General features: G+C 39.3%; 2 protein-coding genes across 6 annotated transcripts in view; both read left to right on the top strand.

Annotated features, from left to right (window-relative positions):
* The first annotated feature begins 780 nt into the window (after positions 1-780).
* Positions 781-24990, top strand: fus (FUS RNA binding protein). 2 transcript variants are annotated; one of them, XM_051714569.1, is made up of 15 exons: positions 781-921; positions 12270-12294; positions 12380-12543; positions 12723-12885; positions 13082-13320; positions 13529-13715; positions 16867-16901; positions 20582-20614; positions 20731-20840; positions 20920-21049; positions 21528-21629; positions 21725-21839; positions 23309-23397; positions 23498-23630; positions 24601-24990. In XM_051714569.1, exons 1-15 carry the CDS (start codon positions 909-911, stop codon positions 24638-24640), a joined length of 1578 nt encoding a protein of 525 aa, XP_051570529.1. In that variant the 5' UTR covers positions 781-908; the 3' UTR covers positions 24641-24990. The 2 variants fall into 2 exon arrangements, with proteins under 2 accessions (XP_051570529.1, XP_051570528.1); XM_051714568.1 differs by having other exon boundaries at positions 20920-21100.
* Positions 24991-25512: 522 nt separating this feature from the next.
* setd1a (SET domain containing 1A, histone lysine methyltransferase) overlaps positions 25513-27876 on the top strand; it is a 30998-nt gene continuing 28634 nt past the window's right edge. For 2 of the 4 annotated variants that reach the window (XM_051714555.1, XM_051714552.1), the window contains exon 1: positions 27254-27354. The gene's annotated coding sequence lies outside the window, so the exon portion shown is untranslated. Of the gene's footprint in view, positions 25528-27253; positions 27355-27381; positions 27615-27876 lie in introns of those variants that run through there. The other 2 variants (XM_051714554.1, XM_051714553.1) reach the window with 2 other exon arrangements.

Below are 27876 nucleotides of genomic sequence, written 5' to 3'. Positions count from 1 at the left end.
TGCTGGCCTCATCCGCTCCACAGTACCAGAAGCTCAGTTGCTGGGTCACGCTTGGAGGATTGAAAGTCAAAGAGCTCTCATTCTAGGTCTCTCGTTTGCATTAGTGGTCATTTGCAGATAGTAGAATAGTTATGTACTGTGTACCAATGAAACACAACCTACTGTGTGGCATTGACTGCCAAGTTTTGTTTTGAATGTAGTCACTGCAAAGCCTCAGAAGTGCAAATGTAATGATGTTTGCTGAAAGCAAACAAAATTAGTGCAAGTGTAATTTTTTTTTTTAAATTTTGTAACATGAAGCATGTTTATAATGCCGATTGGCTATCTGATCCTGCCTAAGCAGGAATCTAATTGCTACACTGTGATTGTGTATACCGATAGAACGCTTATGGGCATTTTTAAATACGGTAAAACATTGTCACCAAGACCTCAAAACATGTTAAAATGCCAATATCTTTATTCATTTTGTATTTTCTACTATTTGTTATGAAAAATGTATATCAGTTGTAATACATAAGGCATATTATTGCATCTCGGTGTGTTGTAATGATTTAACTCATGCATTCAACATAAGTGTTTTAATATCTTTTACTTGGAATTTATCTTCTAATAGATTAGTATGTACCCTCTATTTTGCACTCTTTTTAACAAGGTTATGTTAGCGTGGTTGTTAACTCTTATAAAATGTAAGAAATTATATTTTGCATTGAGAAAATTACAAGTACATCGTATCCATCCGTGACATCACTGGTGCAGAGATTGTGCCGCCCACAGGCTCCAACAGGCAAAACAGATCCAGTCTCCGCAAAATTGCGCAGTTGATTTTGTACCCCAAAGGCGACTGTACAGGAGGTCATATTATTCATCTGCATTTGTATCAGTGCCTAAATAGGACTTAAAGCGCATTCATGGCGACAAATGGTAAGGTGATAAATGTGACATTATTATTATTATTATTATTATTATTATTATATGCGCTAGTATTTGCATAGCCATGATGACACTGTGATGCAAAACGAAGCTTCTGTCAAACGTATCTGTCAATCGCACGCGACGAAAACAATTAGCGATGTAATGTGAAATTTACTAAAGCGATATCCATATCCGATGCATTTATGTTTTATTATTGGAAATGCAAAAACGAAGAACATGTCGACTTCCGCCATTTTGTTTTCCGTGTTTTCAGATGAGCTGATTTGTGCTACTGACCTACATTTGCCGGCGTTATTGATCAACTGGGTATCGTGTTATCTGGGGATGTGCGCGTTCAAGTGAATCATTTTACTTGCCTTTTCAGCATATTTGTTCAATGTGAATTGTCAATGAGTAAAGAAAAGACGTTTTTGCACATTATAAAAAATGTTGGTATCATTATTAAACCGAGTTGTTTCATCGATGTCTGTTCTATTGAATTTGACAGTTTAAGAGCGATTTTAATGGTTTCACAGGGTAACATCTGGTTCCCCATGCTAATGTGGGACATTGGTTTGAATAGGAACTGGCGATTACACTTGTCAAGAGCAGTAAATCGCAAGTGGAACTCTTTAATTTGCAACATTAAGCATCATAGGCTGATGTGTGTCAATTATATACTTTCAATTGCTTTTTTTCCCCCCTTTATAATGAATAATGACTTAATTTACCACAACAGTTTGAGTAACTTTCTCCTACCATTAAAATGAACAAAGTGATCCATTAGTTGGATTTGGGACGCCGGTTCAGTGGTGTATTACGCTGGTATCACTCAACGACCCAGGTTCAAATCCTGGTTCATCAAGATGCAGCTGTATCTTTGCTGCAGATTACGATGTACTTTTATTAGGTCAATTGAAAAATATTTTGTAAAACACAGACACAATTTATTATATTGGTTTAAAAAAATATATCAAATGCAACAGAATCTGATTGCCAGCAATCACAGTATAACCTACTGAATTATCTGAGAATGGATGAATTACTGAGAAGAAAATTATTAACTACGTTGTCTATAGTTTACTGGCTTTTTTTTTTTTTTTAATTGTCAAACAATTTTAAGATAAAAGATCTTAAGATTTTGCCAAACAAACGAAATCACTGTTTCTGAAGAACTTTCTCAGTATCATTTATCATTGATCAGTTTGGCCTTTGGAAATGCTCTCCAGTCTCCACACAAAAACAAAATTGCACTTCTGAAATATCATCTTTTGGCAGTGTCATGGGTAATTAAAATATAAGACATTGTCACGCACAGAGCCTTTTAAAAGTAAAGGATATATCAATTTAATTAAATTGACAGCTGTTTACTGGGGAATTGAATCCGGGTCTTTTCATATGTTTACGATCACGCTGCCACTAGACCAGGGGTTTTCAAATTGGGTGAAAGTGAGCCTCCCCTTAGAGAACTTGAAGACAGCCGCATAAGTAAGTGGAGGTGAAGGGAATCTGCCTCCTCTCCTGTAGTCTTTTGTATTGTAGACACTACAAAGCGATCCATTTTGCAACACGCATATGCATAACACACACTTTATCACACAAGCTAGCAGGACAGATGTGTACAGACGTGAACCGTTATGTTTTTTTTCCCCCGCGCCTCACCAGTTGAAACCTCTGCACTAGACCAACCGGCCTTACTATCATTTGCAAACAATCATTTCCTTAAAGGTGCAGTATGTAAGATTCAGAAACCCTTGTTATTAATGGCACCTGTGGCCGTTAAGTGAACTGCAGCCAGCTACCTGTTGCTCGTGCTCGTGCTCACACTTCACAGGGACGCGAGCGAGCATCGGCCAAATCAATGACGTAATGTACAAAGAGACTGAACGTGATTCACTGGCATCATGCTGACAGATGAGGTAGCATAATTAAAATTTCACAGTTATGATTGTTTTACTACAAACTTTGAGACTAAACTAAAACTAATTATCAGCTAACATAGCATACTGATACACACATACAGCTACATACTACTGAACTATAGCAGACAGTTTACTGTTGCACTGCACTGTTATGTTGCACTATTGTATGTTTTCTATGTCATATGTTGTACTACAAAAAACAGCATATTTGTTTAAATTTATCCTATATACCTGACTTTTAGTATAAAGTGAAGATCGTTGAAATTATTTGAAAGTTACGAAGTAAGGTATCTTGCAATTCGTCAGCGTTAGCAGGCAAGATCAAGTTAGCTAAAATTACACATCAATCCTTATGGCACTATATTTCACATGCTTTGCAGTTATGTAAGCTTACCTGTCCAATAGAAAAACGCCAATTCAGGGTTGGTTTTGATCCCCAAAACCGAACGAAGGTCCCTCCAGGAATCAAATGCCCTGCCAATGTTCACTCTAGTTTTTGCTCGACCACGATCACGTTCCCGCTTAGCCAGACGGGATTCAGTAGAAGGCTCTCGGGAGAGCACATAAACGTTACATCCTTCGGATTTTCCCGGCAAAACCGACCCGCTCCCTTCGCATGAATATCAGTCTACAGGCTTTAATAGGCAACCTAGGAAGTCCAGGAAGGGCTCATTTTTTAAGTTGCATTACAAGCCGTTCACACATTGGCAAAAAAAGGCGACTATTACATGAAAGTTGTTACATACTGCACCTTTAAACTTATAAAACTATAATTATAGTAATTAAGTAATTTAAAGAGGCCCTATTATGCTTTTGGTATTTTACCTTTACTTTAGTGTGTAATATAGCTGTTTGTGCATGTAAAAGGTCTGCAAATTTACAAAGCACAAAGTCCACACAAAAGGGAGTTACTCTCTCCCACAGAAAACACTGCTCCTGAACTGCCTGAAATGCCTGGTTTGCAGTCCAGCCATTACTTCTGTGACATAGTTACGTCACATGTAAGACATTTGTATAATGCCTGCCTCAGGAATGAGCTGCTCAGGAAGACTTGGCAGCTGAAACTCGGTTATGGTAAGGGGCATTACATTTCCGACACGCTGTAAGCGGTTGACCAGTCATAACAGACTGGGCCAGCTGACCAATCAGAGCAGACCGGGCTTTTCGGAAAGGGGAGCTTTAAAGAGACAAGAGCTAAAACAGAGTGTTTCAGACAGAGGGTGAAAAGAGGTGCTGCAGCAATGTACAATATGAGAAAAATAATGTGTTTTTTGAACATTAAAGCATGTAAACCTATTCTAGTAGACTCCCAAAATAAAATTATGAACCTGTAAATGAGCATAATATGGGCTCTTTAGAGTATATGCCTATTATTGACACATTTCAGCCTATGATGCTTTAGTGTTGTAAATTAAAGAATTCCACTTGCAATTTACTGCTCTTGACAAGTGTAATTGTCAGTTTCCATTCAAACCAGATGTTACCCTGTGAAATGTCTTCGGTTACTTATGTAACCTCGGTTACATGAGATGAAGGGAACGAGACAATGCAATGAATGCTATGGGGAAATTCCTTTCACTGTTGCCAACTACTTTCAATGGAAAGTAGCTAAAGCCTGCTCGAAAAGTTGCTAGATGATGCCATGCGCTAATTAGCATATTCAGGACGTCATCGTATTTGCATTCTGCCTAATATCAGCTGGTGTCAGCCCTTTACATCTGTTTGCTTCTCTCTTACTCTCTGTGCTCACATACTGTATTTTAATACAGCCGAATTCCCAATAAAGCTGTTCTCATTTACATTTTTTTCTGTTTCTGTTGTCAGAAAACAGAACGAGTATGAAATAGTGACTGAAACGCGGCCCATTAAGGCTACATGTTAACCAGCAGTCACTTCCAAGCCATTTCCAAGCTGCTGCTCTGCACTGCTAAAATCCTGATTTTATAACTGCAACATTGTCTGACAAAATCACCATACACATAAGTTAAAGACAACGGCTGTGCTGTGATTTCGAATATATTTACATGTAAAACGATCACTCCGAGAGAAAGTTAGAAACGACAGAATGTCTTTCTTATTTTTTCTCTCACACAGCGTCAGCCTCCTTTTAGCTATTTTTTGGAATGTGTGTGTAATGTCCAAGGCTGTGTGTATTTGTATTTATATTTGTATTATGTGCATATAAGTTTAATAAAGTTTAAAGTTTATTATTATGTGGTTGAATAAAGTACAATGTACAGACTTGTCTGAATAAATGATCTGAATTCAGAGAGTTCAGAAACGGGAATGAACTAAACACCTGTGATAGGGAGTTTTCCAAACAGCATTTATGGGGACGCCACTTGAAAGGTTGTTCCAAACAAAAGTAAGAAAGTTAATTATTTCACAAAGGGCCCTTTCACAAGACTTTTAGTGAAGGCTACATTTAAACTGTGATACCATGCTCCCTTCAGAGTGCCCATATCAAGAGCTCTGTCTTTCGTAGTGAGTAGGGCATAGGGATGATCACTTTCGACTGGAATTCGCACATAGTGAGTGTTAAGACAGAGATAAGCACATGAAAAGAATAAAAATAAATTAAACAGCCAAATTGAATTGTTTAAATTAAAACAAAGGAGGAGCAAACAATACAGATTAGTGACTGGTCCTTGGCAACAATTTTTGCACATGCGCAGCTCATTCACCTGTATGTCAGCTGCCGTGCGGTCAACTGAATATGCTGCTCCCCTTTACCACTCACTGAACAGGGTAGATGCAGAGAGAGGTGTGCCTGTACTGGCGACTCTCTTCTATGGAAAGTTGGTTTGTCCAAAAAATCGCTAGATTTGTAGCTAGGTGTTTATTTTTTTTTTTTTAAAGAAGTCGCTAAATCTAGTGACAGAGTTGCTAAGTTGGCAACACTGATTCCTTTTCCACAACCTAGTTGAAGCCCTTGTATCATAACACCAATCTTATGATTGGGAATGATATTTGAGCCTGCCCCTTTAGGCACGCATTTGCCCTATATAAGCAGGTGCTGAAACATAATTTCTTCAGAATTTTTGTGACAACAACACATCGCTCCATCCTTGAAACTCTAGTAGTAGTGCGGCCAAGTTTTGCAATTTCTCATTCCCTTCATCTCAGAGAACCGAGGTTACATGAGTAACCGGAGATGTTCCCTATCGATTCAGTTCACTTGACATTGCAATGAACGCTATGGGGAACAGAGTCCCATCACGCCACACTACATAGCGTCATACCCTAAAGATGTACCAGGGTAGAAACACTTAAGAAGAATATGTATATGAGGTCGCGGGCCCTTCGGATGGTGACTTATATGTCTTCAAGTGTGTATGAAAATGAATAACCCCACATGTTGAAAACCAGATGAAAAGTTAATCTTAATCTGAGGATCTGTGTGAGTCATATAATACACACAGAATAATTAACCCCTTCATAACCAGAGGTAGGGAGTGAGGTTTTATTCTGTTGGAAGTGCTTGTGACTTCTAGTGGGTGTAAATTGGATAGCGGCCTACAGAGGTGGCTGTATTAAAATTATAACAGACAACCTGCCCGTAATAAGGAGCTCGGGCTCACCAGCTGGGTGATGGAATAGTAAGCTCTCTAGACAGAGAGAATTTGCGATGGATACCACGTTTAGGCTATAAAACTTCACGAACATGTTCTGTGAAGACCATCCTGCTGCAAAGCATATATCCTGTAAGGATATACCGTTTGTCCATGCCCATAAGGAACCATGCCTCTAGTTGAATGCGCCTTTACGCCAATAGGGCATCTAAAGGCCTATGACTCATAATCGAGGGCGATCGCATCAGCGATCCAGTGAGAGAGCCTTTGATTGCAGACAGACATGCCTTTTGTGCGTCCTCCATAACAAACGAAGAGCTGATCTGGCAGTCTAAACTGGCGATTGTAGGTGCTTGTAGGTGCACTATCTGAGCCCTGAAGGGTGTGGAAAGCACCTTATGCACATAGCCTTTTTTGGGTTTAATGGTGGCTTTTGAAAGCCCCAGACCGAATTCCAGACATGAACTGTCAACCGACAGCGCCTGTATATCTCCAACCCGTTTTACTGAGGCCAGAGCCAACAGCAGTGCAGTCTTTTAAGGAGAGCACACGCAACTCAACGGATTCCAGTGGTTCGAATGGGGGGCTCATGAGCACCCTCAGCACCAGATTTATGTCCCATGTTGGAACCAAAGCAGGGCGAGGGGGGTTTAAGTGCCTGGCTCCCCTGAGGATCTTTGTGATCAGATCATGTCTGCCTATAGAGAAACCAGCCTCTGGGGCGTAAAATGCCGATATGGTCGCTACATAGACCTTAAGCGTTGATGGAGTAAGACCTGTGTCCAACCACTCTTAAAGGAATGTAAGAATCTCTGTTATGGAGCAATTCACTGGGTCTTTGTTGCATGAAGAGCACCAATCTGCAAACGCATGCCATTTTAGTGCATAGAGGCCAGGCTTATCATTTGTAGCGATCGAGTGCCTCTCTGGCGATTTATGTACGCTACCACTGACATATTGTCTGACTGAATCAGAACGTGATGATTCACTATGTCAGAATGGAAAGTTTTCACCGCTAAGAAGACGGCTAGAATTTCCAAACAGTTGATGTGCCACACCTGTTTTGCACTCGTCCATCACACAGCGCACCAACCCATGTTGGACGCATCCGTGGTCACCACTTTCCACCTGAAAACCTGACTCAGGATCACACCATGCTGATAAAGGTTTGGAGCTGCCAGTGGTGAGTCACGGTGACGTGCATGCGCCCCCGATGCCAGGCGTGACTCAGTACATGGTGTTTGAGCCAGCACTGGAGAGGTCTCATGTGTAAAAGACCTAACGGTATGATGGCGGATGCTGCCGCCATTAAACCCAGCATTTTCTGAAAAGACTTCAGTGGAAATGCTTTCCCCAGTTTGAACTGAGACAGACACTGGTGAATGGTCTAGATGCGCTCGCTTGTGAGGTGCGCACGCATGCTCATGGAGTCGAGTTGAACCCCCAAAAAGTAGATTTGTTGGCTGGGAGAACGTGTGTTCTTCGCCCAGTTGACATTGAGACCCAGGCTGTTCAAATGGTGAAGTATCAAGTCCCTGTGCTCGCATAGCTGAGCCTCTGATCAGACCAGTAATAGCCAATCGTCGAGGTAATTCAGAATGCGCATGGCGTTCATCTTCAAAGGGCGAGCGACGCATCAACACATTTCGTGAACGTGCGCAGGGCCAGAGACAATCCAAAAGGAAGGACTTTGAATTGACATGTCATCCCCTTGAACGCGAATCTCAAGAACATCCTGTGGTGTGGTACAATTCGGATATGAAAGTACACATCCTTTAGATCTATTGACACAAACCAGTCCTGTGGGCGGATGTGCGATAAGATCTGTTTCTGAGTTAACATTTTGATTGGGTGTTTTGCCAACGCACGATTCAAGTGTCTCAGATCTAGGATCGGCCAAAGCCTGCCGTCTTTTTTTCGGAACGAGAAAATAGCGGCTGTAAAACCCTTTGTGAGTTTGGCAGTCTGGAACAATTTCTATCACGTCTTTCGTTAGGAGATTGTGAATCTCTGCCCGTAACAACAGTGCGTCTCGTGACGGAACGTTATAACAGGGCTCCAGACTGCGACTAAAATGATCGCAAATGCGACCAAAAATAATTGATTGCGACAATAATTTAAAATCTAATCACCACTGGCGACAGTTGGGTTGTGTGTGTTCATATGCGGTTTTGTCAGATATCATCTTTTGAGTTATTTAGATATTTTTAGAACGTGCACAACCAGTGTGTCTCGTGCTCTTTTTCACCCGTTCTGTTGACAAGCTCGCTGCACCGCACGCAACAACAAACCCAGCACGAGAGAGTCGTGAACAAATGACTCGTTTGAACCGGATCTTTTTCATGAATCACCCGAAAAGAACTGAGGGTTTGAACTCAGGGGCTCAGGTTAGCAGTTTGAATCAGATTCACTTTCTCAGCAAATCACCCATCAGTGAGCTCACAACTGGGAGCACAGACATTTCAAAATAAGAGTCTCATGTGTATTTTGGGCTTCTTTATAATTAAAAGTCCTGTATTGTGTACCACTTTTTTTTCCCTGGTAATTATTGGTTGGGATTGGAGTAGCACAATAAACTGCATCTGGGATTTCATTCAATTTGCACTCTTGTAGTCTCTGTTTCTGGGGCCATCTGGTAAAAGTAAAGCAAGACTAAGGCAATATTTTAAAACAATTACAATTTTATGTATATATATATACAGTTGAAGTCAGAGGATTACATACACGTAGGTTGAAGTCATTAAAAATAATTTGTTTAGGACATCTATTAATGGACGCTCTACTAAGTAATTTTTCCAACAATTGTTTACAGACAGATTGTTTAACTTTTAATTGACTATATCACAATTCCAGTTGGTCAGAAGATTACATTAAGTTAACTGTGCCTTTAAGCAACTTGGAAAATTCCATAAAATGATGTCAAGCCTTTAGACAATTAGCCAATTAGCTTCTGATAGGAGGTGTACTGAATTGGAGGTGTACCTGTGGATCTATTTTAAGGCCTACCTTCTAACACAGTGCCTCTTTGCTTGACCTCATGGGAAAATAAAAAGAAATCAGCCAAGACCTCAGAAATAAAATTGTGGACCTCCACAAGTCTGGTTCATCCTTAGGAGCAATTTCCAAAAGGTACCACATTCATCTGTACAAACATTAGTACGCAAGTATAAACACCATGGGACCACACAGACATCATACCACTCAGGAAGGAGAAGCATTCTGTCTCCTAAGATGAACATAGTTTAGTGCGAAAAGTGCAATTAAATCCCAGAACAACAGCAAAGGACCTTGTGAAGATGCTGGAGGAAACAGGTAGACAAGTATCTATATCCGCAGTAAAACGAGTCCTATATTGACATAACCTGAAAGGCTGCTCAGCAAGGAAGAAGCCAATGCTCCAAAACTGCCATAAAAAAGCCAGACTACAGTCTGCAAGTGCACATGGGGACAAAGATCTTACTTTTTGGAGAAATATCCTCTGGTCTGATGAAACAAAATGTAACTTTTTGGCCAAAATGACCATCATTATGTTTGGAGGAAAAAGGGTGAGGCTTACAAGTCAAAGAACACCATCCCAACCATGAAGCATGGGGGTGGCAGCATCATGTTATGTGGGTGCTTTGCTGCAGGAGGGACTAGTGCACTTAGATGTCATCATGAGGAAGGAAAATTATGTGGATATATTGAAGCAACATCTAGAGACATCAGCCAGGAAGTCAAAGCTTGGTCGCAAATGGGTCTTCCAAATGGACAATAACCCCAAGCATACCTCCAAAGTTGTGGCAAGATGGCTTAAGGACCACAAAGTCAGGGTATTGGAGTGGCCATCACAAAGCCCTGACCTCAATCTGAACATTTGTGGGTAGAAATGAAAAAGCATGTGTGAGCAAGGAGGCCAACAAACCTGACTCAGTTACACCAGTTCTGTGTGGAAGAATTGGCCAGAAATCCAGCAAATTATTGTGAGAAGCTTGTAGAAGGCTACCCAGAACGTTTGACCAAAGTTAAGCAATTTAAAGGCAATGCTACCAAATACTAACATATTGTATGTAAACTTCTGACCCACTGGGAATGTGATGAAAGTAATAAAAGCTGAAATAAATAATTCTCTCTACTATTATTCTGGCATTTCACATTCTTAAAATAAAGAAGTGATCCTAACTGACCTAAGACGGGGAATGTTTTCTATGATTAAATGTCAGGAATTGTGAAAGTTTAAATGTATTTGGCTGAGCTGTATGTAAACTTCTGACTTCAACTGTATATATATATATATATATATATATATATATATATATATATAAATCAAACTTTTGACACTTAGGACAATTGAGGGACTTATACACAACTATTACACAAGGTGCAAACATTCTTTGATGCTCAAGAAGACAACACACTACGATATGCATGTTATACTTGATGTAAATATCTGTAATGTAGATTCTGAAGAGCAGTACTAAATAAAAAAAAAAATTTTTGCGAACATTTTGTGAACAAATGTTCAACATTGGGTGTGAACATTTATGAGACAAAAGGGAATGCAAATTTATCTTCTCAACTTTAAATACTGTTTATTAAACCTTCGATGAATGGGTTTATCAGCTGACTTCCTTTTATTTGGCCTTCTATCTTGTTCCTGAACAGCAATCTTAAATCGAGAAAATCTGTGATTTGGCTACTAAAAACAGCCATTTGGCTCCTTAATGTTTCAGTTTAGGAGCCAATGGCTCCTAAGTAATTTTTTTAGTCTGGAGCCCTGTACAATGCTGTTGAATCAAGGTGGCCAGCATGCAAATTGGAGCGTATAGCCGTGCTCGATTGTTTTTTGCACCCAGTCTGACTCCCGTGAGAGCTCGCCACGCGTTTGTGAGATAGCGGGTGCATCAGTTCGCTCTTTATAAGAGACAGAACTCCGCTCGCCATAGAGAAGCGGTTGATCATTGTGCGTGGGGTGTGAGAAATGTGAAGAGAAATTAAGCCGTTTGGGCCACAGTGTGCGTGGTCCCACCGATGGCTCAGCAGCAGCTTTTGGCGGTGCTGAGGTGGCGGGAGTGGGGTGTTTTGCCGGGCGCTGGCTCGAAGCAGAGCATGAGTTGGGCGGATAAAATGAATAGTTCAGAAAAGCCTTCCACGGCGTTTCCGAAAAGGCCGTCAGGGGAGACGGGTGTCGAACAGGGCGGCTTTCTCAGCGTCACGCATCTCCGTGAGCGTTAACCAGACATGCCGGTCCAAAACCACCAAATTACCCATCACCTTTCCGATGGCCTGCACAGTAACTTTAGTAGCTTGCAGCACCAGATCTGTGGTGGTGCCAGATATGACAACACCACGCTCATTCACAGAGGGCCGGAGATCGTCACGTGCATACGGCACTGGAGAAGACGCTGCGTGAGAAGTTCGAGGAGCTTGCGCTGGCAAATATTCCTTAAAGATAAACGAATTATAAAATATTATTTATAGAATAATAGTGATAGAATATTTAATATTTAACAATATATATTAAAAAAATCTTATCTGTCTCTTTCTTCTACGCTAGCTTCTATACTCCAGCCACTTTGAGAACCCAGCAGTGCGATACTGCAGATATCGTTGACTCTTGTATGACAAATTGCTTGCTATGTTCCTATTTGTACAGGAAGTCGCTTTGGATAAAAGTGTCTGCTAAATGTTAATGTAGGAGCGCTATGTTCCGTTTGTTATGTTTAGAGCTTGTCTAGCTAATTTAAAAGACTAGTCCCCAGCATTTACCAATTTGAATGCAGCCACTCAATGCAGGCGCTCTTTCTGACCCTGTCAATATTTGTACACACCCAAGATGCCAACATCTATAATGAATATTATTTATTTATGTCTTTCCCTTTAGATTATGCCCAAACTTCAAATCATGGGTAAGTTGTTAAACATCCAAAGTTTCATCATAAGATTGAATTATTGCACACATTTAACCTAAAGAATAATTAATGAATTGCCCAGCTATGGTGGTTATGGAGGACAGTCCAGTCAGAGTTACAGTCAACCTTCTGGCCAGAGCTACAGCCAACAGAGCTACAGAGGATGTTACAACCCGAGCTCAGAGAGCAGCTCTTCTCCTCATAATCAGGGTGGATATGGCTCCAACTATGGACAGTCCCAGTCAGGTATTGAGTTTATTTCTATACGGTAGACAATTTTAATTTATAATCAGGTGTGGCTGTTTTTAATTGATAGTTTATTGATCTTTTATTGTGGCAGTTACACTTCTTATTGTACTGCAAATGCTGTTTGCAGAATAATACATTTTGCTTTAGTTAACTTAAACTTCCTTATCTTCCTTTAGGTGGATATGGGTCTCAGCCCCCCTCTCAGTCCAGTCTGTCCTATAGCTCTGGAGGCTATAGCTCCAGCAGCCAGCCTCCACCAGCTCAAAGTGGAGGATTCAACCAGCAGTCCTCTTACTCTGGCTATAACCAGCAGCAGTTTTCCCCTTCTTCTACCTCTGGGTGAGTATTCGGCTATACATCTGGATTTGAGTGTGTCTAATATCTGTTTTTGATGAACTTACGTTATTCTTCATTTATATTGATTAAGCTCAGTGGGCTTTTTTTTTTTTTTTTTTGCTGATCTGTGGCCAGATTATTAATATGACTGAACCCTACTAGGGTTTTACTATAGATTATAACTCATTTTGTGTTTCAGTAACTACGCCACTAACTCCAAGTCATCTGGCTATGGGCAGCAACAGCAGCAGGGTGGGAGTGGTTATGGAAGTCAGAGTGGTGGTTATGGTGACAGTGGGGGGCAAAGTGTTGGATATGGGGGTAGTGGGGGCCAACACCAGTCCTCTAAGCATGGAGGAGCGCTTTACAACCAGTCCCCTAACTACAGTTCTCCACCACCTCAAAACTATGGGCAACAAAATCAACACGGACAGGGAGGTGAGTTTAAGAGTTATGTTCGGCATAACTGATAACATGATCTTGGTAAAGAAAATACATTTTACACTTTTGTTCAGGGAATACAGGTTCTCAGAAAACCAAGAAGAGCTTAGTTATATTTCAGAGTGCTGATGCAATTGATGTCATGATGTTCAGACATGTAATTTACTGATAAATTGAGAGATTTTAAACTTCATTTAAATTCTAGGTTACAATCAGGATTCCCCACACATGAGTGGTGGTAGTGGAGGAGGAGGCTATGGTGGTCAGGATGGCAGATATGGCCAGGATGGTAGAGGTGGACGTGGCCGTGGAGGTGGTGTCTTTGGAGGTCGAGAGGCGGGTGGGTTTGACAGAGGTGGTCGTGAAAGACCTCGGGGCAGAGGAGGAATGGGGTAAGCAAGCATTATTTTTTTCTGCTCTTGAAAAATCTTATTCAGCACATGCAGTCCACTTGTATACATCAGTGTGTCATTTAGAGAATCAGAGTTACACAATGTTGGATGCAAGCTGAGCATGTTAAGAGGTTTACCTGTTTGTTTTATCTAAAATAGAGACTAAAGGTTTCCACCATATGCACACCTAAACTGGTTGGGCTGAAAATTAATGGTGGCCTAGACCTCGATTAATTAAAGGTAAAATGTCTTGATTTGGGGTGTAAAGTTGTGATCTGCATAAAACAGTAACACTGACAAGAAGTGAAACTGAATACAGAGAATTTTGTACATTTAGGAGCCAGAATGGTCTGATGTACGATTATTGTTGATGTTCATGTTTTCTCAAGTATTTACCGAAAATGATGCATGGCATTAAGTTGGTGCAAGTTTGCTGAATGTAATTTAAATTGTGTGAACTTTGTCTTCATCTTCACCCATTGCAAAATGGAACCAGCAAAAGGTTCACTAAAAATTAAACAAAACTAATCAGAAATCGCAATAATTTACCAGGTCTGGAATCTGTTCTTGGTCAATTTACCTGGACTAAACTGTGAACAAATGAATGAATTACAGGTTTGGATATTTAAGGCTTTGACAATAAGTTGGTCCAAAAATAATTTTTACCTCTTTGCCTTTGGGAATGCATCACATCATATGTTTGCCTTCACATGGCCACATTGCATGAAAGCAGAAGTAGATAGACTTTTCATATTATTAAGACCCAGAATTTTGAAAAATGCAAAAGTGACCACACAAGAGCATGACATGTCATTCACTATGTAGGTGTATTTGCTTTACTAATTTATGACCTAAAATGCCAGATACAACCTTGTAAAACTGAGGTCACTGTTTACAAATGTTTTGTTTGTAGTTTTTAGTGACATTTTGTGCACGTATGATATCTCAAGTTAATGGGTTACATTGTGGTTTCTTATTTTATCAGTAGTGCTTATTTTTGTTAGGCTATACAGTTTTCCTGAGTTGATGAAATACAGATAGTGTATGAATCTTTTTACATTTTTATTTTATTTTAAATAGACATATTGTCTAAAACATTTTCATAAACCAAAAATATATATATTTTTTTTATTTTATTTACTAAATGTATTATTGAGCAGGTCCTTATTAAAATATTTTTATCACTGTTAGTGAAGCAAATTTGTCAAATAATTATTTTGTAAAAAAAAAAAAAAATAACAAATGATTAAAGTTTGCTCATATACAGTATATTACACTATTACATGAGCAGCAGGTGATCTTATGGCACTTTTCCACTACACATTACGGTTCGGTTTGACTCGACTCTGCTTGCTTCACTTTTCTGAGCTTGCTTTTCCACTGCAGTTTAGTGCCGCCTCAACGTGAGTGGGATTATAGGCTGATCGTCATTGTTGCACCGCCTCTACTGCCTTGACATCATCTTAAACATGACACAAACATTACTGACCATAAACAATAACACGACCGCTAGCTGTTAGCTACTAGCTCATTGTGCTGCATAAAGCAGTTGTTGCATGGTGATTTTACACAAGTGTAACAGTTAAATTGGCCTGGTTGTTTTAGAAGCAAGCTTTCCAGTAGCTGGTCAACTAAATAAAGTGAAGCTTTCAAGCAGAATATAGAGTTAACGTACCATCAACAGGGCACTCTCCCTCCCATTGTTCACCAGTCTATTGCCATAGATAGCGTCCATTTGGTTGAACCTCTTCCACTTTCTTCTGTTTGAACCACTCTGGCTGTTGTGGTCCTTGATGGTTCTGTAGTCACTTTTAAGGTTTTTTTAACTTTTCCCTACACTGTTGGTAGGTCCGGTGGTAGCCGTGTGCAGCCAACAGCTGAGACACTTCCTGAAAGACTTTTTCGTTTTGCGTCGTTTCGTTTGTCGCTAACGAGAGGAACGTCTGCACCTCGTTTATTGACCACGGCGTGGTTTTGCGCACAGCCATTTCTTTTTACAATTCGAAAGTTGCGTGAACAAATAATACTGCTATCGCTGTTGCTAACTTTAAAACTAGCGGGTTGATGTCCTGTGTCGCAAATCCAATGATGCTGGTAGTGACGATTCTCTCTGACCAATCAGTGATCTGCAGGGTTTTGATGTCAAATTTAGTATCGGCTCGGCTCGCTTGGAACCTCGACCGAGGTGGTACTAAAAAAGTACCAGGTACTATCCACAGTGGAAAACCCCCAAAAAGCGAGCAGAGTCGAGTCGAGCTGTACCGTGCAGTGGAAAAGCCCCATTAGGCTCATCCGATAAGCTGTAATCACACATTTTGGTCCACTCATTGAGGTGCTGTCAAGTAAGCACTTGTTCTACAGGATTATTGTGTGTTGCTTTAAATGCTTTAATGAATCTTTAAATCTCCTTCTAGGCTGTTTTCTGCAAGGTTCTGCGATTTACGCTTTTCCTTTTGAAGAAGATAAAACAGAGACACCGGGTCTAGAAAATTGTTGAAGAAAGGGACTGGGAAAGCGAGGATTAGTCAAGAGTAAATTTGAGAAATGTATGACTAAAGATTGAAACAAAAACTTCAGTGGAACAAAAATTGTTTTGCTTTAAAGTGTGGTAACTTCAAATGTTACATTTAAAAGCAATATAGAAGGGCTGAATTATTTCAAAAGGGGGAAAGGTGTTCACATCAGTCATTTCTGTATTAAGTCCTGTATGCAGTTTCTGTGCAAAGAATTAAAGCATCGTTACCACTTGCAGCACAATGGGAAAAGGTCCTGGGCTAAAAAGTGCCTTAGATCTAATGAAAGAAAATAATTTATTTGGTAAAAGATTCCACTGATGCGCTGGAAACAATGAAAAGCTGCACGTGTAAAGAGATGTGGTGAGAAATGTTCTTTAGAGCGAAATGGGCCAAATGGAAATTATGATGGGCCTCCATGACTTCAGGAAGGAATATCAAAAGGGTTTCCATAAACCCCAATGGGTAATGATTGAAGATTAATCTAGTGAGAGGGGAAAGGATGGAAAGGGGGCTTATAGAAAGTTTTGTTTAAAGGGTGAAGGAGATAGGTGGGGCCTTTCCAGCCTCAAGAGTGAAATGGGGCACCACCCTCATCAACCTTCAATTCGTCTCGCTTCTCTCTCCTTCTCCATCAGAATGGGCGATCGAGGAGGATTCAATAAGTTTGGTGGTAAGTGACAAACTCTTTAAACAAGGAACTTCAGGGGTTTAAAGAGTGCCTGGTCTAAGAGGGAGGAGTGTGGGTCATTTCACTAAGTAATGGTAATTTACCAATAGCTAGGGCTGTCAATCGATTAAATTTTTTTATTGAATTATACATAATATGAGGATTAATTAATCAGGATGTATCGATCAGACAAAGAAATTTCAATGGATCGAGTGATTTCAGATTGTTCTAAAGGGAACTAACCAGTTAAAAGCTAAATGCCGGTTGGTTAAAGTTACTTCTGATTGGACAATGACACATGTCAGTCGCAAAAGATAAAACACTCTCATGAACATGCTTGTCATGAAAATGTTTTGTGGCCTCTCCCTAATTAATAGGAAACTTGCAGGTATACATACCATGTAAATCTGCCTTTTATATGCTACTAATTTATAGTTTTTAATTCTGTGACCCTGTTTGATTTAAACATGGCCGTTTTCTGTCTGCACATTACATACACATCATATTTCATTTGTTATTATTGGTGCAATAAATGTTAAAGCTACATGATATGCAAACCTATAATGCTTATTCCACGGTTTACATAAGGTCTGTGTGTGTGTATATGTGTATGTTTGCATCAAGTCATAGTGTTGCATTATGTTTTTCTTTATTCATATCAGATCTATAATGCATGTAACATTAGTATTATTTTTCTGTTTATATATGCAGCCATACATATAACCCAAACCTACTTGATCCAAAATGCATCTGTGACTCTTGTGCTCAAGTCTGGTGCATGTCTGTGCTGTCTAAATTAAAAATGTTCCGTAATAATTCTTCTGCATATGTTTAAAAATAATTATGAATAATTCTAAAATAATCGAATCATGACCAAATTTCAGATTTCATTATGCATCGTGATCTTTCAGTAAAAAATTGTAATCGAATCGTTGTCGGTGCAAATATTTACACCCCCTACTTATTACAGTCCGGAGACATGATGAATTGCGTTAATTTTTTTTAATGCAGTGTTTTGTAATATAATTAATCACACTTAAATAACGTTTTAAATCAACAGCCTTAACAAAAACATAACATTTTTAAAGGAACACACTGAAATGAATTTGATAAACACTTCATAGAGATGACGTTTGGTACAAATGAGTGGTAAAGCTATAACAAATAAATCTTAATACATTTAGCAAGAAGAAAGCATAAGTAGGTGGAAGATGAGATAACATTTAAATTTTTCCATGTAGTGTTCCATATAAAATATTACATTGCAGCATATCTTTATTAGTAATTTTTTGTAATTAAATACATTTGTCTTGTCTGCAAACAGTACTTGCTCTCATTCACCTTGTGAGAACTTGCGACACACTAACTTGTCAAACATGCTAAGAAATTTGGAGTAACATTCAATGTTTTTGTTTTGTTTTTATTTTGTTTTTCAGATAATTTTCATGTCTTATCACTAGATACAGAAATTCTACAATCGCAAATTCAGTAGATGCAAATGGAATCTACTCTCAAATATGGTGCAAAATGGTTGTTGGTATGGTATATTGCTGATATGTTTGATATTCCAAAGGACAGATGATGGTTGATGTATTGGTTTAGAAAACTAAACGGAGTGAACAGGTGATGTGTAACACTACTCAACTACAGTGCAACTAGTTGGGGTCTTCATGTTATTAGTTTTGTAGTGGCTGTATAGTCTATCGGCTGAGCTATTCTAACAATGCATGAATTGTCTCCTGAAGGCTTTTGAAGAATATTGAATATTCAGAGAACTTCAAAATAAAAAATTCCTGTACTGACTACTGGGAGTTTTATCTCAAAATCAATTATACCGGTGGACATTACCTTGAAGATTCTACTTATTTCTTTCATGAAATTAAATTTTTCTTTGGTGCACACTACAGCTTTAACTGCTTTCTTGAGGTTGTCTGAATGAATTTGTGCCTGTTGGGCCATCTATACAGTGGTGGTTTTGAGATCGTACCCATCTGATGAAGTTCCTGATAAAAGTCAACACAACACAAAAACTGTACATGTGAAGAACACTATTAAAAAACAAACTGGCCTGGAGATGTCAATATTACACATGTAATAAACATGTGTATTCACTATATGGTATGATTTGTGTGCTACATATGAGTAACATGTTCATAATGGTTTGAACATGTCAACATCTGCCTGAAACCAACTTGCTTGTGTTCGCCATACCATCTCTGGTTACAGTGCAACAAAGTATTGATGCGTATCTGTCTGGCTAGCTCAAGTAAAGTTCATTCAATATAAAGTCAGATCCAATTAAAACTGTCCTGGGTTTAATGTGAAAGCAATTTTTGTTGGACATAATTGGATCTCTATGGTAGATTTTATCTTTATTTAAAAAAATAATAATAAAAAAAAAAAAGAGAGAGAGAAAAAAAGGCTATAAGCCTGCTACACTTTGGTGTTGAGCTCATATTTTCTAAAGTTGAATACTGGAAGTACAACATTTTAAGTCAAACCTATATTCTTACTGTTGTGATTTGAGTAGACATGTAAAACGGAAAGTGAATATTCTGATGTGCGAGAAGGAAATAATTCAGATAATTGTAATCTTTTTTATAAATCGGTGATGTTAGTAAGTGTTATAATGACTTGAAAATGTACTTGCGGTTGTAGAAAAATGGTGACCTTAACCCGGGAATGGTGTTAATCACAAAATGAATGATAATGTTGGAATTACTTCCATACATTTTTGGGTGCATCTTATAACTTGAGCTGTGAGCACTTTGCTTTTCAAAAGGTCAACATTATTTACACAATGTTTAAAAGAATTTGGAAATACCTGAGTACAATATATTATCTCTGAGCTTATGGTTTGATGTGATGTTTCTTTATATTGACTGGTTGCACTGGTGTTTAGTGCTAATGGAGAATGAGCCACCAAAAAAGCCCATTGACTTGTTGAAATGTGGTGTCTGGTTAAAAGCCGTTTTATTTATTCTGCTTGTTTAGAAGTTGACCAAATACCTACAACTAATGAGATGACAAGGAACATACAAAAGCGCAATTGGTGCTCTTTTATTTAAATCAGCCTCATAAATATCAGTATGTGTGGAGGGTTTTTCAGTGGTTTGGATTAGATGACTATCCTGTGCTCAAACCACTAACTACATAAAGGGGCTGTAATATAAAAACGAGTATGAAGTCACGTGACGTACTTCAGATTGCTTATGAGGACAAATCCATTTACAGAGGAAAGACTTTCCTTAGAGTCAAGCTTGTTTATTTGTCATTTGCACAGCGGACAGCATATGCTTGTGTGAAAACATCTCAGACACTGTATACTGTATGTTTACAAGAGTAAATTGTTCTTGGATTTATTAAATGCTGGCCAGTTTTGAATTTCAAACTGGATAAGTTGTCATTTGTTTGCTAAAACACGTTTTTGAAATGGACAGTGTTTTGATCACAAAACAATGTAATAATATTTGTTTGGTTCTTGTATTGCTGTCATTTAGTCAAAAATGTGACTAGTGGTTTGCATAACACCTCCCAGGTCTTGTTTCCTTTATCCTGGTTGATGTAGTATGTGTATGAGCCAAAGAAGGAAAGTCAGATAGGGAATGAGTAGTCTGATCGTTTTTGTGAATTGTGCATTTGTGCTCATGTTCAATATTAATGACTGTTCTTTCACTTCAAAGGGCCCAGAAATCATGGGGCTGGTGGGCCCAGCAGTAAGTAAAACCATCACACACATGCCAAAAATAGCATGATTGTCCATTACACACAATATTTAACAAATGTCATGCCTGTATGTATGTTCTGAATGTTTGTATAATCTTTGTCACAGTGGAGGACCAGGATAACTCTGACAACAACACAATCTTTGTGCAAGGTCTTGGAGACAACTATACTGTGGATTCAGTAGCAGACTTTTTCAAACAGATCGGCATTATCAAGGTACACAATAAAGGAGGGCACAAGAAATATTGTGAAGCAGCTATTTTTGCATTGTTCCCATTTTCATTCTCATTCACAGATCAATAAGAAGACAGGGTTGCCCATGATAAATCTGTATGCAGACAGAGAGACAGGGAAGCTGAAGGGAGAGGCTACTGTTTCCTTTGATGACCCCCCTTCTGCAAAAGCTGCCATTGATTGGTTTGATGGTGCGTTGAAACTGACCATATTAGAGCAGACATCAGCTGCCTTCCTTGACAGTCAGTTCCACTTGAATCCTGCCTTCACCCATATTCCATTCTTTTATTTCTTTGGAGTTTGTGCTGTTAGAGTTACACTACTGTTCAAAAGATTCCACACTGAAAATCTAGGATTCAAAATCTAATTTTAACCTGGAATTAAACAAAATTTTAGGATTTAGAAAAGTTAAAAAACAAATAAATGTTATGTAAATGAATAAGGACATTTTACATTTTTCATGTTAACTCCTTTGTACGAAAGCTTAGATTTTCTGTGTGCATGCTGGCAACTAAAAATTTTCACTCAAATGGTTATGCTGATAATATATACTGTATTTGTTATAAAAAAAAAAAAGCTACATTACATAGAAAATGCAAAATAGTAGCATTTTCACAAGTAGATTCTGATTTTGAACAGCTCTTTATGTTTAACTCCTTTTCTCCATAGGTAAAGATTTCAATGGAAACCCAATCAAGGTGTCATTTGCCACTCGTAGAGCTGATTTTGGGCAAGGAGGTGGAAGCATGAAAGCCAGTTGTGGTCGAGGAGGTAAGATAAATTCTCTATATGGTATTTAAGTGGTATTTTAGGTTGTCCTCTTTTTTGGCATTGTTTTAGCATTGTTTTATTCTTCCTGCTTGCAGTGCCGATGGGCCGTGTGGGATTTGGGGGAGGCCGAGGTGGTAGTGGTGGTTTCCCAGGCAACAATGGAGGTGGTGGTGGCCAGCAGAGAGCAGGGGACTGGAAATGTTCAAACCCGTAAGTGATGGTTTAGATAAATGTCAGCAATACATATTTTGTGTGCTATGTACTAGGGGTGTAAATCGGACGTTTCATCACGATACGGTCTTATATTGATTCTCTTGGCCTGCGATCCGATATTTGCTGATACTTCAAAGCCTGCCGTGATACGATTTCGATTTGATTCGATTCAGGGCCCTGTGATCGATATTCCGATTTATGTGCCTATTTTACACAATCAATACATTTTTTTTTTTGCCCTCAAATGTAACCAAAATATAATTTGTATATTTTATTCAACTCTCTCTTAGTATCCACATTGGGACATCCACAACAAAATAAGGTACTTCAGATGTTGAAAAAAATTATACAGATAATAATATAAAAAATAACGTTGTGGGGGCCTGGGTAGTTCAGCGAGTAAAGATGCTGACTACCACCCCTGGAGTCACGAGTTTGAATCTAGGGTGTGCTGAGTGACTCCAGCCAGGTCTCCTAAGCAACCAAATTGGCCCGGTTGCTAGGGAGGGTAGAGTCACATGGGGTAACCTTCTCATGGTCGCTATAATATGATTCTCGCTCTCGGTGGGGTGCGTGGTGAGTTGTGCGTGGATGCCGCGGAAAATAGCGTGAAGCCTCCACAAGCGCTTTGTCTCCACAGTAATGTGCTCAGCAAGCCACATGATAAAATGCGTGGATTGACGGTCTCAGACATGGAGGCAACTGAGGTTCGTGCTCCGCCACCCGGATTGAGGCAAGTCACTACACCACCACGAGGAATTAGAACGCATTGGGAATTGGGCGTTCCAAATTGGGGAGAAAAAAAAAATAACGTCACACACAAGTGATCATCAATTGTTTGATTACGTCTTATTTTTCAGTTTAATCCAATTCAATGACTTATTTCCAACTATCCGTGCTATCCATGGTTTTCTTGGCTACAACTTCCACAGTTGTAGTGAAAAATTATGTTACAGTTAACTGGAATAAATGTTAGTAAGGGTGTTGATGTGTAGATGTGTAAAGTCTTATTAATTAATCGAGCATGTGAGCCGCTCTGCATTTGTCACGAGAGCTCACATTTTAAGGAATACCCGGTTGATGCACGCACATTGATCCTGTCACTGGTCTGGAGCTCGCGTTTCGCGGGATGCCCGGTTGATGTGCGTGCATGGATATTAGAGCGCAATTTGGCTTCACAGACCCTGCGCACATCCTTGTCCCACATGAAAAGCATATTTAGCGCTCATAAAGTGAAATGAATGTAATAAGTTTGCTTCATAGCCTGAAGGAAATGCGTACGGACAAGGCTGACATGAGAGTATTAAAATAAAGGAACATCTTTAAAAAATGTCTATATTGATATATAGATAACACTGGATCGTTGGTTATTGGATCGATGCATCGATCCAGATCGATGAATTGTTACACCCCTACTATATACAAAATATTTTGTTCATTACATTTTCTCTTTTATATGTGTGCAGATCATGTGGTAATTTTAACTTTTCTTGGAGAAATGAGTGTTATCAGTGCAAAGCTTCCAAACCTGAGGGCAGTGGAGGTGGAATGGGAGGTAAAGATGAACGTCCTGGCCGAAATTAAAATATTAAGGTAACATCTGGCTTTATTTTTTCAGACAGTGGGTTCCTGCTTTAAGGCATTTGTTTTTACAGGTTATGGTGGGGATAGTGGCAGAGGGGGTTTCGATCAAGGTGGCTTCCGTGGTCGCGGTGTTGATCGAGGGGGCTTCAGAGGAGGGAGAGAAAGTGACAGGGGAGGATACGGACCTGGCAAGATGGACTCAAGGTACGTTTATCAGTGATGGGCTTTGTTGGGGGCCTGGGTAGTTCAGCGAGTAAAGAGGCTGACTACCACCCCTGGAGTTGCGAGTTTGAATCCAGGGCATGCTGAGTGACTCCAGCCAGGTCTCCTAAGCAACCAAATTGGCCCAGTTGCTAGGGAGGGTAGAGTCACATGGGATAACCTCCTCGTGGTCGCTATAATGTGGTTCTCACACTTGGTGGGGTGCATGGTGAGTTCTGTCTGGATGCCGCGGAGAATACCGTGAAGCCTCCACACGCGCTACGTCTCCGCGGTAATGCTCTCAACCAGCCATGTGATAAGATGTGTGGATTGACGGTCTCGGACGCGGAGGCAACTGAGATTCGTCCTCTGCCACCTGGATTGAGGCAAGTCACTACGCCACCACGAGGACTTGTGGCATTCCAAATTGGGGAGAAATTTTTTTTTTTTTTTTTTTTTTTTTTATCCCCTTTTCTCCCAATTTGGAATGCCCAATTCCCACTACTTAGTAGGTCCTGGTGGTGGCGCGGTTACTCACATAAATCCGGGTGGCGGAGGACAAGTCTCAGTTGCCTCTGCTTCTCAATCGTCAATCCACGCCTCTTATCACGTGGCACGTCATGCATGACACCGCGGAGACTCTGCATGTGGAGGCTCATGCTACTCTCCGTGATCCACGCACAACTTACCACATGCCCTATTGAGAGCGAGAACCACTAATCGCGACCACGAGGAGGCTACCCCATGTGACTCTACCCTCTCTAGCAACCGGGCCAATTTGGTTGCTTAGGAGACCTGACTGGAGTCACTCAGCACACCCTGGATTCGAACTCGCGAGTCCAGGGGTGGTAGTCAGCGTCAATACTCGCTGAGCCACCCAGGCCCCCCACATTATTCACTTTGATACAAAGGTGTATGCTAATGTTTTATACATGAGGGCAAATTAATATTTAAATGTTTTGCATGTTTTCAGGGGTGAGCACAGACAAGACCACAGAGACAGACCTTACTGATGAGAAATTCTCGTTTGTCCAAATCAGATGATAATTTGATGTGGGACCAGTATGCATTCAATCTCAACACTTTAAAAAGTAATCCTTGTTACTCATGTTTTTTGTTGTAAGTTGTAAAAATAAGTGTTATTGTTTTAGTTCTGGTTAAACAGTTTTTTATTTTATTTTTTTTATAAACCATTCTCTCTCTATTCTGAATATGATATTCTTAAATATAAATGTTTTCTCTCTGATCTTGTTGTTTAGGTCACAGTAGTAGTATGTGTGCTGTTTATTACACGCTTCTTTCTTTGATATTTTTGAAAACATGAAATTGTGGTTTAGAATTAAAAACATTTGAAAAGTAGAAATTGTGATGCATTACTTTATTATATCAACACATATATATTTTCATAATCCACCTTTCAAAGCACTTTGCATTTGTTTAGGAATGAATGTTTTTCAAAAGTGACCACTTATGTATAATAATAATAATAAACCGCTTATCTCTAAGGCGTGAATTATATTTCTTAAAGTGTACTCATGGAAGCAAGTTTTCGCAAAGGTCACAGAATTATGGTGTGACTAACAGGATGGGGTTTGGTTTCAGAGTGTCAGTAGTTTTTAGAAAATGTATTAATTGTTTCATTTATTCATTAGATATGTTTATTAACCCTTCTAATGGATGTGAACCGATGGTCACTGGGCATTTAGATGGGTATTGTGACACCATTAAAAACTGTTCTTACCAACAACCTGTTGTCCTGCAGAAGGTGACTGAAGGTAAGATAACTGTGACAAAACACAACCTGTTTAGGAAGACTCTTGGACATCACACCTGCACCCAGGGAGTCACTCAGGTTGATGTGACATTTGACACAGATACCAGGACGTCAATAAAAGCACAGGTAAGAGAAAGAGATCTCTGTCACTGACTACAAGGGTTGTTTCGGCTTACTTCTTCTTTTGGCTGTGCAGTCTGGCCTGCAGACAAAAGACTCTTTTTACTGTAGAATATTATTCAACAGTATATGGGGCAGGAAGATCCTGATAAATGCTAATAATTATCAGAATTAATTATTCTATAATTATTCAGTATTTAAAAATATATTTTTAGAACTACCACCAATATTTTTAATTTGAGCCCTCAGCCACATCTGACCCAAGGGTGAGTAAAGAATATAATAATATTTTCATAAAACAATGAATATCGTCAATAATGCAGTTTTGTCTACATTACGCTGGAAAACACGTGCACACATTTCAACAGATATGTGAGTTCACATACTTAATGTTTAATATTTTAAAGAAATAGTTCACCCAAAAGTGAAACTTCTCTCATCATTTACTCACAAATCATGCCATCCCAGATGTGTATGTGACTTTCTTCTGCTGAACACAAAGATTTTTAGAAGAATATCGCAGCTGTGTTGGTCCATTCAATGAAAGTAAATGGTGACAAGAACTTTGAAGCTCCAAAAAGCACATAAGCCAGTACTAAAGTAATCTATAAGACTCCAGTGTCTTCGGAAGCTAAATGATAGGTGTGGGTGAGAAACAGATAGATATTTAAGTCCCTTTTTACTATAAATATCTACCTTTGCCAACTCCGCCTCCGACCATTAGGTGGTGATATGCACGAGGAATGTGCATTGCCAAAAAACTAAATTAGAAGAATGTGGAAGTGAAAGTGGAGTTTTATAGTAAAAAAAAAAATGTTTTAAAAAAAAAGGATTTAAATATTAATCTGCTTCTCACCTACACCAATCATTTCACTTCTGAAGATATGGATTTAACCACTAGAGTCATATGGACCACTTTAATGATGCCTTTATGTGATATTTGGAGCTACAAAAATCTGATCATCATTCACTTGCATTGTATGGACCCACAGAGCTGAGATATTCTTCTAAAAATCTTCACTTGTGTTCAGCAAAAGAAAGTAATATACATCTGGGATGGCATGCGAGTGAGTAAATGATGAGAGAATTTTCATTTTTGGGTGAACTATCCCTTTAATATTATGGTGGATGTTGTTTAGTGACAGGTTTGTCCTTCAAGGTTTATGCAGCACCACCTGCTGTTCACTAAAGTGTAGTGGCTTCTGAATTTGAACTTGCAGACAGACAGACAGACAGAATAATGTTACAGCTCTTTGTGCCGCCACAGCTTCTTCAGAAAATTAACAATATATCAAGCATTATATTTTGCAACTCCCGAGTTTATAAATTATATAGCCTAGCAAATTCTCTGCCAAATTCTTGGATTTAGTGAATATATAAAATTTGAGAATATAGATTCATCACTGATCTTCTGCACCCTTCTTATAAATTTGGTATAAACATACTTATTTGAATACATAAACAACTATAATGCATTAAAAAATATATGCTATATTAATTTAATAAAACGAAACCTACACGCGGATACAACAACGTAGAGAGCTTTGTTTTCTCGTGACGTTCAAAGTAACCAAATGGCAGATTCGCCATGAAAAAGTCACGCTTACAGCGATAGAAAAAAAACCCATCTTGAAGAAAAGTGAAGGCAGCATCAACTTCATGTAAACGTACGTTCATATTTTTATTTTTATAATTATGTTCGCAATCTTTTATAACCGTCTTAAATAAATGTTAAACGTAGAGGCAGGTCGCCATGAATTGTGTGGAAAATGCTTGTCCGAATCCAACGGATGTTATTTCTAGTGACTGATGGCGAACAGGCGAGGCTCACAGGTTAGTTACGCGATGGCCGCCCACTGTATTATGTTGTTCTTTTATTTACATTTCGCTTTCTGGTGGAATATAAACACTAATGCCGCAACGACGTTGCACCGGAACACAAGCGACGCTGTTTCAGACTAGATTTAGAGCGATCACTTAAAAAAGGAGCTAGATATTTTCCAGGAATTGTCTGTTTTCCCCGTCCGAAACAGGCCTAGCTGTAGCGAGCTAGCGGCCGTCCGCTGTGACTGTCGAAGCGGGCAAACCGCTATGTGAGTCTTTTGGGACACCGTTGAGGGCTAGTACCTTTAAATTTCTCAAACTGGTCTTAAATTGTTTGTTAGAAGTCACTGATTTTTGTTCTGTACCTTACTGTCACATCAGTTTGAAGTTGGTCTTTAGCTAGCTCGCTGTGAGCAGCTAGCAGCTCCAGTGTTTATTATGTTAGCTTGTTGTTGTTGCTAGTCAGCATGTCAGATAGTGGATAGTTCATTAAAAGTACAATGTTTACTGTTTATTACTCCGTAGTAGTCC

This window comes from Myxocyprinus asiaticus, chromosome 13 (genome assembly GCF_019703515.2).
Source record: "Myxocyprinus asiaticus isolate MX2 ecotype Aquarium Trade chromosome 13, UBuf_Myxa_2, whole genome shotgun sequence".
Taxonomy (NCBI): Eukaryota; Metazoa; Chordata; class Actinopteri; order Cypriniformes; family Catostomidae; genus Myxocyprinus; species Myxocyprinus asiaticus.
This window is presented reverse-complemented; position numbering and strand designations above follow the sequence as displayed.

Bases quoted from the DNA above. Each gene is read 5' to 3' on its own strand.
- fus (XM_051714568.1), top strand. The intron at 13,321-13,528 runs GTGAGTTTAAGA...TTTAAATTCTAG, and splicing joins AAATCAACACGGACAGGGAG to GTTACAATCAGGATTCCCCA. The intron at 21,630-21,724 runs GTAAGATAAATT...TCCTGCTTGCAG, and splicing joins AGCCAGTTGTGGTCGAGGAG to TGCCGATGGGCCGTGTGGGA.